At 37.0% G+C, this 15,410-nt stretch overlaps 1 protein-coding gene across 1 annotated transcript; it reads left to right on the top strand.

Annotated features, from left to right (window-relative positions):
• The first annotated feature begins 278 nt into the window (after window positions 1–278).
• LOC140958223 (photosynthetic NDH subunit of subcomplex B 4, chloroplastic-like) lies at window positions 279–1,949 on the top strand. Its single transcript, XM_073415601.1, has 6 exons — window positions 279–518; window positions 619–663; window positions 941–1,100; window positions 1,379–1,434; window positions 1,527–1,598; window positions 1,736–1,949. The coding sequence occupies exons 1-6, from the start codon at window positions 432–434 to the stop codon at window positions 1,865–1,867; spliced, it is 552 nt and encodes a 183-aa protein (XP_073271702.1). The 5' UTR covers window positions 279–431; the 3' UTR covers window positions 1,868–1,949.
• The last annotated feature ends 13,461 nt before the right edge of the window (window positions 1,950–15,410 follow it).

Genomic DNA, 15,410 nt, shown 5'->3' with positions numbered 1-15,410 from the left:
TTTTGATTGAATCATTTAAGTTCGAAATCTGTCACATTAATACTGGATAATTTGCGCAAACAAACCTTTACAATTTTTTTTTACAAGAAAAAAAGACATCACTCTTACCTTATTTTTCACAAAAACTGCACGTCTTCCCACACGTTGGATCATGCGTTTTTTGGTTGTACTTTGGTTCGATCCATAACAAAATCTTTTCTCAGATAATTGCTCCAAGTGATGTTGTATCTGTGTGTGTGTATATATATCCTTTACTCCATCCAAGGATAATGTTGTAAAAAACACACAAGAAATCAAAGGACCAAATAAACAAAAAAATGTGCTAAAACAAAAGAAGAGTGGACACAAATACTTGTCTTATCCAATCCAAATCGAAAACAAAGAACCGCAATTCAACATCCTTTCATCATTCCTCTCTTCAATCCTAGAACATGGCTGCATTCACACTTCTCAAGCCCTGCATCCATAACAATTCTCTGCAAATAGCAATACCACATTTACATCCGTTTTCAAAACCCGTAAGGATATTGTAACATAACATTGTTGTCCCATTTCTTATATCTTGTAATTCCTTTTATTTGAATTTGATGAGTACATTTCGGCTGTTTCTTGATACAGCTGAGGCAATGCTCGAGTTCGAGGTTCGGTAATGGTGGGCATCAGGTAACTAAAACCCCTTCAGTGGATTAGTAGCATTTTTCTTGCTTGATTTATCTTGAAATAACAGCATGTGTCCACAGTCCCAAGTCTCCATCTGTCTAAATTTTTACAGTCGAATATACTGTAATTACAGAATAAAGTATACTTTCATCTTGTACATTTGAGAAATTAACAAAGGATGTGATACTAAATTGTTGGATTAGGACAAGATGGCAAATTTGTTGGATTATCTAGTAAAGTGAAACCCCAGCTTTGGGTTAATTTCTTGATTTTCTAATAGGTTGGAGGTGGCAAAAGCAATAGGGTGTCAAGAATTAGAGTGAATGCTATAACAGATTGGCCATTAATGGCAGTCATGGTTGAACACATGGAAGGACAAAGAGACCTCATCACACACAAATCAATTTGGCACCTCAGTGATCATACCATAAAGAATGTCTGTAAGTATTAACAAACAAATTAATTATATAGTACATGCTAGTTACATGACATTATAGATCACATACGTGCTAAAAACTCGATTTTTCATGAGAATGTGATGCATGGTTCATAAGTTAGCCGACGAAGCCTGCGATTCGGCTACTTTAAGCAAGTTAAGAATCAAGTCCTGATTTGAATTTTAAGTATGGCGGATTCCGAGTGAATCTTGACATCCAACGGAGGATCTCGGACTTTCCCAACCTCTAGTATTATCACACGATCTCTCTTTGATATATAGATATGTTCTACATCATGTTCACATGTTGGGGATGTTGTTTCTATGGCGCCACAAAGGTATGTTATTTTTCTTTCCTCTTTTGTTATAAAGTTTGGCTGATATTTCTGTGTTTCATCAAGTCGAGTTCCCCCTCAAAATTGTGGTTTAGGATCCATATTATGATTCAGAAGCCTACAGGAAAGATGGAGGAGATGGTACAGGACATTGGGTCTATGAGAAGGTACTAATACCATTTTTAATCAAATTTTAAATTATAGAGTTACTATTTATTAATCGAGATATAATGTTTTTATTCACAAAATTAGACAGTGAATTTGTAAAAAAAGTAAACAACATGGATTTATGTGGATGTTACAGCAAGAAGACATAGAAGAAACAGCGAGGGCGGAGCTGTGGCGCGAGGAGTTGATTGAAGAGATCGAGCAGAAAGTTGGGGGCTTGAGAGAGTTGGAAGAAGCGGGCAAGAGAGAAGAGGAGCTCGTTAAATGATATATCCATTATAATGTTGTAAATTTCTTTATTTATATTTACTTGACGATTCTTAAATTAATTTTAAATTATATATTATTTATCGAAGTATACTAGACCTAAGATTGATTAATCATTAGTCAGAATCGAAAATTTGAATACCATATAAGTGATGTGTTTTCACATTTTTGTTCCATACACTAGTTTTTAATTTTCATCTATTTTAGCACAGATACTGATGTGTATCGGAAAATATCGTTGCGCCATCGGAAATGGTTGACATGATATCGAAAAATACTGACGTGGCGAAAATTGCTGATGTATCAGATGCCACATTAGCGATCAAATAAAAATAGTCGAAAATTAAAATTTAATACAATCAAACTTACAACTTAATGGACAAAAACCCGAAATTGGTCAAATTAATTGAACAAAAAAATGGTTTTCCCTTGCTTCTACAGTTTATCTATATGCGTGGGTTGAGAATTTAGCAAAACGGTTCCAGAAAGATGGTGCCACCTAGGGTATAAACGAACCAAATTTGCTAAAAAATTTAAAGTACCAATTCGGCTCGAAATAGATATATATTCGAGGTAGAGGGTAATTCGAAACTCGAAAATTTAAATTTTTTTGTTCGAGTTCGGTTCGAATTAGGACTTGGGTTCGAGTTCGGCTAGATTCGAATATGTTCATGAGATAATCAAACTATTGATTGAATATATATACTCGAAAGGATTCGAAATCTATTTATTTAATATATATTTATATTATAATAATAAAATATCAAGAATCGCGAGCGCTCGCAAACTATCATACAATATAATTCGAATACGGTCGAGTTCAGCTCGAAAAAAGTTTGAATACGCTCGAGTTCGATAAATTCGAATACATATCTGAAGGGAAATAATATTTCCAAGTTTAAATGATATATTGATTTAAATTATTTCCCCAATATACTTTTCCTTGTTGATTTGATTGAGTAAATATTTAATATGATTTTGCCTTTCTTAGATAATGAGACATTAATTCAAATATATTCGAAGATTTGTTATTTGTGATAGAAGATTGATGAGATATAGTATTAGTGTTTAAAAAGAGTTTATTCCTATTAAAATTCTTACCTTCCTTGTGGTTTAGGTTTCTTTGTGGAGATAAAAATCTACATCTATAAATAAGAGACCAAGGACATCATTGAAGCTCTCTCTTCTCGATCACACATACACGCACTTGTGCACATTGAAGATTTCAGAGAAAATATTCTGCAAGGACGTTGCTGTTTCGAAGTGTGCTGTTTCGAGTGTTGCCTTGAATGTTGGGAACATCTGCAGACAACATCTGTAACGAAGTTGGCTGAAGATCGTTTTCGTGGATTCCCTTTTGACATCACGTTTTTTGCTTTCTTGTTTTAGTTTTTATTCTGGTTATTTGTTTTAGAAAGCGTTTGTTTTCTTAACTTGTTGAGAAAATTGATTTTTGTTATAATCACTAGTGATAGGTTTTTGTGTAAACGATTTGGTTTTCTAGTGATTAATTTTTGCCATAAGGCACCACACAAGTATTTATACTTGTGCATATTTAATTTTGTCCATCGATTTATTTCAAGTCAATTTGTGTTATAAAAAGTTTCCNGCAGGCTGTCACCATCTTGATCTGTCACACTTGGTGAAGTCCATCCATTGATGACACGCTGCCATGCTCGTTCATCTATGGATTTTATGTAGTATCTGATTTTGACCTTCCATAGGCTGTAATTTGTACCATCTAGGACTTGTGGTCGAAGTGCTGCGTTTGCTAGTGATGTGTCCATTCAAATAATTCTGTCAAACAAAACACAAACCAGAATCAGCACTTAGTATGTCAAGAGTTAGCTCTGATACCACTTGTAAGGATTATTTTGTCCGACAGATATCAATAAATAATGAAAATATCAGAATAAGAGTAAAAGTAGTAAATTTGTGTTTTGTCAGAATTAAATGTTGTGTCAGANAGAACTACAACTCAAAGGCCTTAAATGCTATATTCACGTCGGTTGACATGAACATGTTCGGCTTGATCACAAACTGTACGTCTGCTAAAAGTGCATGGGATATCCGCCAAAGACACTGTGAAGGTTCTGAAAGTGTGCGGCGAACCAGATTGAGGATGCTCACTTCCAAATTCGAGATGATGAGAATGGAAGAATCTGAAAATATACTAGATTATGATCGTCGCCTACGGGAAATTGCTAATGAGGCGTTCAGTCTTGGAGATCCTATCTCAAATGAGCATTTAGTCAGCAAGGTCCTTCGCTCTCTGCCTGAAAGATTTAACATAAAAATCTGTGCAATAGATGAGGCCAAGGACACTTCTCATATGGCTTTGGAAGATCTTATCAGCTAACTCCGTACTTTCGAGATGAACACAGACATGCAGAAGAAAGATAAGGGGAAGACAATTGCATTCCAAGTCTCGAATGACTCTTATGATGATCTTCTTCAAATATCCCAGGAAGTTAATGAATCAGATCTTTGTGAGGACTCTATCTCCTTTATCACAAAGAAATTCGGGGATTACTTGAAGAGAATCAGAGGTAAAAAGAAGGATGCACAACCCTCGAAATTTCCAAGTCTTCCTGCACCTGAAAGACTACAAAAATTCCCAGCCAAGCAACAATTTCAACCAAAGAATGAAGGCAAGGGACAATACAATTCAAAGAGGTATGATTCGGTGCAGTGTAGAGAGTGCAAGGGCTTTGGACACTATGCCAATGAATGTGCTAACAGATTGCGGAAAAATAAAGGATATAATGTGTCCTTAAGCGATGAAGAATCTGATGAGGAGGAGAAATCTAATGATGAAGATAATCACACCTCCTTGACTGCACTGCTGACAGAAAAACACTGCCTACAAGTGAACCCTTTAGGTGTTGCCCTAGGTGTTGCCACACCTGGTCGCAACATCTGCAAAAATCCAGTCTACTTAAAATCTGCAACTTTTGAAAACCCCAATGCGGATGATGATTTGGAAGCCGATGATGAAGAAATCACTCTTGAGAGTGTACAAAAGCTTTATGAGGAGTTGTTTGAAGATTGGACCAAAAGAAACAAGTTGAACTCAAGTCTCATTAAGGAGAACACTGATCTAAAAGCTGTGGTTGCCAAACTTGAAGTAATCTTGAGCAAAAAGGACTTAGAACTGGGTAAGACCAAAGAAGAGCTTCAAAAGGCAACTGAAACTTTATCAAAGTTCAATACGAGCACATCCAAGCTTGAGTACATACTTTTGATGGGAAGAGATGACAAGAAATGCTTAGGTTTCAAAGACAGTGTGTTTGAAATTGGTGAATCATCAAAATCTCCTGTCTTTGTGAAAGGAAAAACTGAAACATTCACACCGCTACAAACTACATCTTCAACTAAAAACTCTTCACTGAAAAGACAACATGCTACACATACTCCTAAAAAAAGAAAACGCAGGTATGTTTGCCATTACTGTTTTAAGGCTGGACATATCAGGCCATATTGTTTTAAACTCCAGGAAGACCGCATGAATCAAAAGGCGAGTCGAATGTTGCCGCGAATGTTGCACAACATTTCCCGCAACACCTCCTATCATCGACCTACAGTAAGACAAATTTGGGTCCCGAAGGTAAAAACTCACTCTAATGTTGTTTATACTTCACTGAAAACTAACACTGCAGGTCATTGGTATTTTGATAGTGGAAGCTCGCGCCATATGATAGGATCACGAGAATATCTCATCGAGTATGTTGATAAAAAAGGTGGAAGAGTGACCTATGGAGGGGGAGCTAAAGGAAAAATTGTTGGGAAGGGCACTTTGAATGTTGAAGGACTACCTAAGCTCCACAATGTGCTTCATGTTTAAGGATTAAATTCGAATCTTATAAGAATAAGCCAATTGTGTGATGATAATCTACTTGTTAAGTTTGATAAACATAACTGTGAAGTCTTCAATGAAGCTAACAAATGCATTATGACAGGTACAAGGTCCTCAGACAACTGCTATCAAATAGGTGAAGAACTTTCATGTAAACATGTGCAAATCACCGAACTTGACTTGTGGCATCAAAAACTCGGACATGCAAATTTCAAAACCTTGAAGAACTTAAGTAAGTACGATGCAGTACGAGGTATGCCTAATCTTTCATCTGGAATACCATATGTGTGCGGAGATTGTCAAAAAGGAAAGCAGACTCGCGTGTCGCACCCAGTGTTGCCAACAGCTGGGACAACACGCTGTCTGGAATTACTACACATGGATCTTATGGGTCATGAAACATCTACTAATTTAAAATGCGGAAATATATATATTTTTTTAAAGAAACATTTAAATAGATCTCATGCAAACAATCCTTTTTAAACTCATCGTTTGAAAATAAGCATAAGCAATTACCAATCAAATGAAACGGAGTAAAAACGAGTAAAATCCTAACATCCACTGTAAAATAAAACATAGTGAAAAATAATCATATCCTTTCAAAAACCATAAATCTTAATGTGTGGAAAAATCATAGGTCCTCGGGTCGTGCCCCACCAGGTCCGCTGACTCAGAATCCAGCACCTCCAGTCTCCTCGACATCGAATCCACCTGCATCACACACGCCTAGTGAGTCTAAAGACTCAACACACCTGTACCATAAATAACAAATACCTATACGTAGCACACAGCAGTGAAAAATATCATAATCAACATATCTTTCATGAACTTTAAAAGCTTAATGTAAACGTGTCATAGGCAATCGTGACGTGTCAAAACAACTCATCATTAATCATCGTGCATCGTTTATCATTCATCATATATCTTTCATCATTTATCATTTATCATTGGTGAATTCAGTTCATTAGAGGTGACTATCATATATCATCATTTACGATGGATCCATCATACATAGAACCGCGGTACCCGGCGGCTGTCGGACATCAGTGATAGGATTACCCATCCACTGTGCCTAGGCCTCATCATCAGCATTTACATATACGTCTTAAACATTTACATATACTTCGATAGCCACAACTAATTCCCTTCATTCAAAACATCATCATTTACATCACTTATAAAAATCGTGCACCAATGCAATTTTTCTTTAAATTCAAGCATGCAACGTATATTTTCTTAAAATCTTAAAAATCGTGAATCATGATGCATGAACATTTAAAATATCATAAATTTGTGCTCAGGGCGCTGCCATGACCAAAATCTAACCCCGGGTGAAAAATGACCATTTTTCCCATGGAAACCCAAAAATTAACGTTTCAACCCTGGACCTCTAAAATTGACCCAAAGCTTACCAAACTCTTAAATGTCTCAAAACATTTTTTTTAAAAGCATTCCTAGATGTAAACTCGAGTCCAATTCATAACTTAATCGATTCGTTTTAAAAGTTGGACCGAAGTCCCGGTTTTAACCCGAATCGACTCGAAACTTAACCGAATTCTTCCCAACTTTTACCACACCTTATAAACACCTAAAAGACCCTAAAACCATCAAAATTAGACCTTAAAACTTTCGAACAGATCCCTTAACGGCTGCTGGAAAAATCCAGCGAGTTACTAACCGTAACCCGAGTGCACCGAATTCACGTTCTAACCTTCCTAGACCGAACCATCGAGGACCAGCCATGATTCGACCTCGCCTAGGCCTCCCTAGGACCCTACTGGAGTCACTTGAAATGAACCTACAGCCCCATGCAAGCCCTCAACTCTCGCACACTCCAAGACACACAAGGAAGCACCCCTCGGCCACTAGCCCTCACTCGACGCCAACGCTTAGACCACCCCTAGAACGCGACCAGCTGCTGTTGAGCCCTTCTTGACCATGACTCAACCCCATCAAGGGCTGCACCGTGGTTTGGGTTAGGCTCTCCTACAGCCGGAACTCTCCTCACCACCCCGTTCAAGCCGCAACGACCAAAATGACACAAAATCGATCGGATATTCCCACAACTCACGCAACCTTCGACTCCAGCACTATTTCCCTTAACCCATGACAGCAATAAACCTCTTCACAATGACTCTTATCAGCAGAACACGGCAGCCCTTTGCACTTAAACAAGAAAAACGTGAGTTTCATGCAAAAGAAATCAATATTCACATCAAACTTTGCTCAAAAACGTAAACACCATGTAGATCAATAAATTTATAAACAAATACATGATTTTCAGCATATTAATGGAGTGAGTGATGAGCAAACGAAAATACAAGCGTGCCTTGATGATGATCGATGAACAAAACAAGAAAAGGGGAACACCGGATGAATTTCTTTGCAAGATCAAGCCAAACCGAGGCCACCAGCTGGAAAGAGTGCTGAACACGAGAGTGTCTGCTGTTGTGGAGAGGTGTCGGCTATGTAGGGTATTTAGGTTTAGGTTAGGGAGACATCAAGTAGTATTTAAATGGTTAAAAATTTGAGGCCACTATTGGTTAGTTAATGTTTAAAAATTTATTTAGGCCTAACAAGCTTAAAAATAGGCCCATTAAATCTAAACACGCTCCCAAAAAATATTTCGTGTTGAAAAGAATTTGAAAATAATAGCCGAACCATTAAAAAGTCTCTCGATTCGATAAAATTTGCGTACCGATTAAAAATAAAATCTTACGGGTAAAAATATCCAAAAATTCCCATTTTTGAAAAAAAAAACACTTAAAAATGTTTTAACTTAATTTATAAAAATAGATCGTGTAATAAAAATAAATTTTTTTTTCTAGAAATTCTCCGTTCTCCGTTCTTTGATCGAGCGTGAAATGCACGTAGAAACCCTAATGCATGAACTTTTAAAATTTCATGAGTTAAATCGTACAATGCATGAATTATGCATAAAATACATAAAAATAATTAAACACATAATAAAAATAAAAATCCTAGATTGCATGCATTCAAGTTACGCGAATTAAATTCCTGGACCTTACAGGTCATATGGAAGTTGAAAGCCTCGGAGGTATGAAATATTCCTTTGTATGCGTTGATGATTTCTCACGTTTTTCATGGGTTAGATTTATTAGAGAGAAATCAGATACCTTCGATGTATTCAAAAATTTGATCAAAAGAATCACCAACTTCCACAACTTGAAGATAAGAAAGATCAGAACTGATCACGGTAAAGAATTTGAAATCATTTCATTTATCATCCTTCTGTAGCAGGAAAGGTATTTCACACGAATTTTCAGCACCAAAAACACCACAACAAAATGGCATTGGCGAACGTAAGAACAGAACTTTGCAAGAAATGGCAAGGGTGATGCTAGCTTCACAGAATATCTCAAAGCGTTTTTGGGCAGAAGCCCTTAATACAACATGCCATATTTCGAATAGGGTCTATTTAAGAAGTGGATCAACCATGACTTCTTATGAAATAATCATGGGAAGAAAGCCTAACCTTAAATATTTTCATGTTTTTGGCTGTGTGTGTTACACTTTGAATGACAGAGATCAACTTGCTATGTTTGATTCAAAGAGTGACAAGTGTTTATTTTTGGGTTATGCCACTAATAGTCGTGCTTATCGAATGTTTAACTTAAGAACTAGAACTATTATGGAATCTATTAATGTTGTTTTTGATGATTGTGCAGATCTCAGGAAGAAAACTGCTGAAGAAGAAGTTGAAGACCTTCTGGAGAATCAAATGCCAATGGAAAATACAAATGTTGTCCCAGATGTTCCAACATCTGGCACAACATGTGAAAATGAAGTCACTAACTCACAAGAAGATGATCACAGCGATGATGAGGCAGTAGATGATGGACCGAACATTCCAAGCAAAAATTCAGAGGAACCATCCATCATCTCAAATAATTGGACATATGCAAGAAGACGTTCAAACCCGTAAGAAAGAAAAAGTTGATTACCGAAAAATGGCTGGACTCATATGCATGAGCTCTACATATTCACAGGTTAGATTTTCATGTTTTATATCCAATGTCGAACCTAAAAATGTTGATGAAGCCTTAAAAGATGAATTTTGGATTAATGCAATGCATGATGAGCTTGAGCAATTTGTTCGAAATGATGTTTGGACTTTGGTTCCACCTCCTGACCATGGGAATATAATTGAGACAAAATGGATTTTTAAAAATAAAACTGATGATTCGGGGAACATCATTCGAAACAAAGCAAGGTTGGTCGCTCAAGGGTACACACATGTTGAAGGGGTTGATTTTGATGAGACCTTTGCACCTGTTGCCTGTATTGAGTCAATCCGACTTTTTCTAGCCATTGCATGCTTTATTAAAATCAAACTGTTTCAAATGGATGTTAAAAGTGCATTTCTGAATGGTATCTTGTGTGAAGAAGTATATGTTAGACAGCCTAAAGGATTCGAAGATCCACATAATCGTGATCATGTGTACAAGTTGAAAAAGGCTCTCTATGGCTTAAAGCAAGCACCCCGTGCTTGGTATGGCAGACTGACTGAATACCTACTCGAAATCGGATTCAAAAGAGGTGAGGTAGATAAGACTCTGTTTATTCAAAAATCCAAAGGTGAGATCCTTATTTGCCAAATCTATGTTGATGATATTATTTTCGGTTCTTCATCCCAAAAGCATGCAAATGATTTTGTTGAATGCATGTCTACTACATTTGAAATGAGTATGGTTGGTGAATTACACTTCTTTCTTCGCTTACAAATCAAACAAATGCATAATGACATCTTCTTGTGCCAAAGTAAGTACGCCAAAAATCTGATAAATAAATTTGCTAATGAGAACACCAAGCACATGGAGACACCTATGGGCTCAAATGAAAAATTATCCAAAGACGATGCTGTCGAAAATGTTGACAACACCCTATATCGCAGCATCATAGGAAGTCTCTTGTACTTGACTGCTAGCCGACCTGACTTAATGTTTAGTGTTTGTTTGTGTGCTAGATACCAATCTAGTCCTAAGATTTCTCACTTAAAAGCCGTAAAACGTATCTTACGATACATAGCCGGAACCATTGACGTAGGAGTATGGTAGACACGCGAAACCAACTCTAATCTAGTAGGGTTCTCAGATGCTGATTGGGCTGGAGATTTAGACGATAGAAAGAGTACTTCTGGAGGATGTTTTTATCTTGGAAATAATTTGATCTCATGGCATAGTAGAAAACAGAACTGTGTTTCACTTTCAACTGCTGAATCTGAATATGTGGCAGCTGGAAGTGGTTGCACTAAACTTTTGTGGATGAATCAAATGGTCGAAGATTATGGATTAAAGAGTGAATCCTTAGTTATGTACTGTGACAACTCTAGTGCGATTAACATTTCAAAAAATCCAGTACAACACTCTCGAACAAAGCACATTGACATAAGACATCATTTTATTCGAGATCTTGTAGAAAAAGGATTGATTCGAATGAAGTTTGTTAATACAAATAACCAATTGGCCGACATATTCACCAAAGCATTAGATTTTGAGAGGTTCTCCAATCTTAGGAAATCTCTCAGCATGTGTTCTGTTTAATCATTATTGGATGTTGTCTCAGATGTTACAACATCTCAGACAACATCTACCATGCATCTGCATCTTTAGGACTTAGACATACTGCATTGCATTCATATTGTGATATGCTGTGTTGAAACTGTGTAGCATAATTTTTTGATGCACTTACAATTCCTAGTTATCTTTTAAACATCACACCTCTACATACAAACTTAATCACAAAAGAATTGAAGAATGGTCACTTAACCGTAACCAATGTGACAAGTAATCCAAGAAAAATTTGAAAAGTTGTGATTAAAATCTTGGGTCTGTGATTAGAAGGCAAGATGGAAAAAAGCTGCCTAAAGTAGCCCAATGAAGGCTGGACTTTTAGTGCGGGAGCTACCCCTTCTAAATGTTAACACAGAAATAGAAGAAAATGGAAAAAGCTGCCTAGAAGAGTCCTTGGAAGACTGTTCTTCTAGTGTGAGAGCTGCCACTTCTATGTTCATAAAGTTTACAAGTTAGTGTGAAGAAAAACTGAAAATTGGTTCTTGAATTGTAGGTGTTGTCAGAAGATGTTGTCAATATTTGTGACAACACCCCATCTGTACACATATCTCATATTTGTTTTCATGTTTCTATTTAAGTTGCATTATGTTATTAGGCATCCATAAGTCATGCATAAACATAACATAGTGAATATTGTTGGGTCATAAGGATATTCGTATTTTTTTAACAAATGAAAATTCTATAAAAATTCAATTTTTGTTGGAAATTGAAATCATGTGCTCTATATTAATGTTAAGTGGAGCTAAAATTCGATGTGGGTTTTATGTCTGGATTTTTTTTAAAAGTAATTGCTCGTAATTATCAAGATAATTTTTGAAGATAGTAACGGTTAAATTTTGTATACCCATTTCTTTTTACCGTTGGACTGAGTCAATTACTGATATGGCATGTTACCGTTGCACTGTAGTCTTATGTTTATCCGTTTGATTTACATAGCCTAAATTATCATTATTTGCCTAATTGTTTCTTGAATTTCCTTGCTCGAAAATTTCTCTTCTACGCTTTGTTTTTGAAAAGTTTTGTTTCTGACAATCTAAACAATGGCAGGAAAGGGTTTCGATCCCCAAGATATCCGCAGTGAAATGGGTCATACAGAGGATGTTGCCCCAACTCCCGCAACATCTGATGAAACACCCACAGCTCCACATCTCCAAATCATCCCGGCTGTTTAAACCCCTGAACCGTTGGAGGTTATTGCTCCAGGAGAACCAAGGAACCCAGTAGATCTTGACAACCCTCCTATGTTCATGTTTCCAAATCCACCACAACCACCAAAGAGACGATCAAAGATACAAGCTGGGTATAACCCAGACCTCACGCCAGGCAAACGTTTTCGATACAAGGGCCAGCCGTCCACTCGCCCATCACTGATTGATCTTGCTGAATCGTCAGGAGATGACTCGAATGATGGTGACTATGAATTTTTGGCTCGCAAGAAGACTGTCCCTCCACCTAAGGAAAGTAATACATCCAGTGAAGCCACTGAATCTGATGAGGACGCACCCCCTGTTCCTCCACCAAAGCCTTCACCGTCTACTGAAGAGGAAATCATGTTGGCCCAGTTTATTGCCAACTTGAGAAATCAAAAAAGCTGACACTTTTGATGCTGCCGGTGCACCCCAAGAATCGGGAGGTTCTACTGAATCTAGCAGTTCTACTGACAAACCTGCTGAGGAAAGTATGGTGTCTGAAGAACTGGGGTCTGATGAACAAGATGTTGCCGAGGATGTTGTACACATTGAGGACATCACTGACCTCAGTGATTATGACTTGGAGACTGCCATCTCTACGAAATTCTACACTGAGCACGCATTTGCTCAGTGGCCTCTTTATACAAATCGCGACTTGATTGAAGAAAAGAACGTTGACACTGATGCCTTTGAGAAGCAAAATTTGATTGCTTTTCTGAAACACTGCTCTCTTTTTTCCACAGTTTCAGCAGTCTCACCGTTTAGCCGATGACCTGTGTTAGAATTTTATTCAAACCTCTCACCTGGAGTAGGCAATGCACGATCTGCGAAATATGAGAAAGTGTTTGTTCGGAACAAAGTCTTTGAGTTCAGCCCAAAATCCATCAACTCTCATTATCAGACTCCTGCCGCGGATGAGGATGGTCTTGATCCAGACATTCATCTAGTTACTTCCACACTCACTGGGGGCCTTGTGACTCACTTTCCAAGTCATCCACAGAAGCTATCAGCAGCGAAGTTAACTTCATTCTACTCGGTGCTTCACAAGTTGTCTGTTCGAAATTGGACACCCTCTACCAATACCACTGTTGTCACTCGACACCAAGCAATAGTGTTGTACTCTATTGGAACACATAGGGACTTTAACTTTGGGAAGTTAGTATTCAATACAGTGCTGCAGTATGCTGATGGTTGACTTAAAGCATCTAAGCTTCTATTCCCTAGTCTAATATATGGACTACTTATCTCACAAGGTTTTGTCACGGATATAAATGAGCAACTATCTGACTTTGGTGAACCTTTCAAGATTGCTCCTGCATTACTCAAGGGAAATCGCAAGATTGACCTTCCTTGGTCTTCATCTCCTACAGTATCACCGCCTTCTGCAGTACCTCCTGAACCCCCAATTACTCATGCTCCTCCACAGACCACTGATTTCATCAAGCTCACTGTTCCTGAAGTACAAGCACACATTGATCATGCTATGGCCAAGATTGAACAAGCCAAAGCTGACATTGCCTACTATGAAGATGTGGCTGCTCACTTCAAGTTACTTCTGGACGTAGGTATCTTTCCTAGACAAAAAGGGGGGAGAAGTTGATCAAACAACAGCTGGTCCATCTGGGACCAAAGAGTAGCGGTTTGGGTTTCTTTCTGTCTTGATGAACTGTAAATGAAATGGTGCAGGTGTTGTCAGTGTCTTATTCAGGGGGAGTAAATCTCTAACTCACGGGGAGTTGAATTGAGCATGTCAAGTATTAATGGTTTGATCTCATTTTGTCCAAGAAAGGCAAAAAGGGGGACATTGAAGGGAAATAATATTTCCAAGTTTAAATTATATATTGATTTAAATTATTTCCCCAATATACTTTTTCTTGTTGATTTGATTGAGTAAATATTTAATATGATTTTGTCTTTCTTAGATAATGAGACATTAATTCAAATATATTCGAAGATTTGTTATTTGTGATAGAAGATTGATGAGATATAGCATTAGTATTTAAAAAGAATTTATTCCTATTAAAACTCTTACCTTCCTTGTGGTTTAGGTTTTCTTGTGGAGATAAAAGTCTACATCTATAAATAAGAGACCAAGGACATCATTGAAGCTCTCTCTTCTCGATCACACATACATGCACTTGTGCACATTGAAGATTTCAGAGAAAATATTCTGCAAGGACGTTGCTGTTTCGAAGTGTGCTGTTTCGAGTGTTGCCTTGAATGTTTGGAACATCTGCAGACAACATCCGTAACGAAGTTGGCTGAAGATCGTTTTCGTGGATTTCCTTTTGGCATCACGGTTTTTGCTTTCTTGTTTTAGTTTTTATTCTGGTTATTTGTTTTAGAAAGCGTTTGTTTTCTCAACTTGTTGAGAAAATTGATTTTTGTTATAATCAGTAGTGATAGGTTTTTGTGTAAACGATTTGGTTTTCTAGTGATTAATTTTTGCCATAAGGCACCGCACAAGTATTTATACTTGTGCATATTTAATTTTGTCCATCGATTTATTTCAAGTCAATTTGTGTTATAAAAAGTTTTCGTTGCATGAAGATGTTGTCCGAGATGTTGTAATATCTGACACAACATTTAATTCTGACAAAACATAAATTTACTACTTTTACTCTTATTCTGATATTTTCATTATTTATTGATATCTGTCGGACAAAATAATCCTTACATTATCAAATATATTTCTAGCCGAATCGAAAAGTACGACATCTACACGTGTAGTACCAACCTAGTTAAATGTAAAATAGTATATATTTGCATACATGGAATTATTGGGATCACCAAGTTAATAAAATGCTCCATGTTTATTGAGTATTGGAGGAGCTGATTGANAGTTTGCAAACCATCGTACAATATAATTTGAACTCGAATTCAGCTCGAAAAAAAGTTCGAACA

The sequence above is a fragment of the Primulina huaijiensis genome, chromosome 15 (genome assembly GCF_012295235.1).
Source record: "Primulina huaijiensis isolate GDHJ02 chromosome 15, ASM1229523v2, whole genome shotgun sequence".
NCBI lineage: Eukaryota > Viridiplantae > Streptophyta > Magnoliopsida > Lamiales > Gesneriaceae > Primulina > Primulina huaijiensis.
The sequence above is the reverse complement of the archived record's forward strand: the minus strand, read 5'-3'. Positions and strand labels throughout refer to the sequence as shown.

Excerpts from the sequence above, each read along its gene's own strand:
- LOC140958223 (XM_073415601.1), top strand. The coding sequence starts at position 432 with ATGGCTGCATTCACACTTCTCAAGCCCTGCATCCATAACAATTCTCTG. Across the intron at positions 664-940 it reads TCGGTAATGGTGGGCATCAG|GTTGGAGGTGGCAAAAGCAA; the intron begins GTAACTAAAACC and ends ATTTTCTAATAG. Across the intron at positions 1,435-1,526 it reads GTTTCTATGGCGCCACAAAG|GATCCATATTATGATTCAGA; the intron begins GTATGTTATTTT and ends ATTGTGGTTTAG.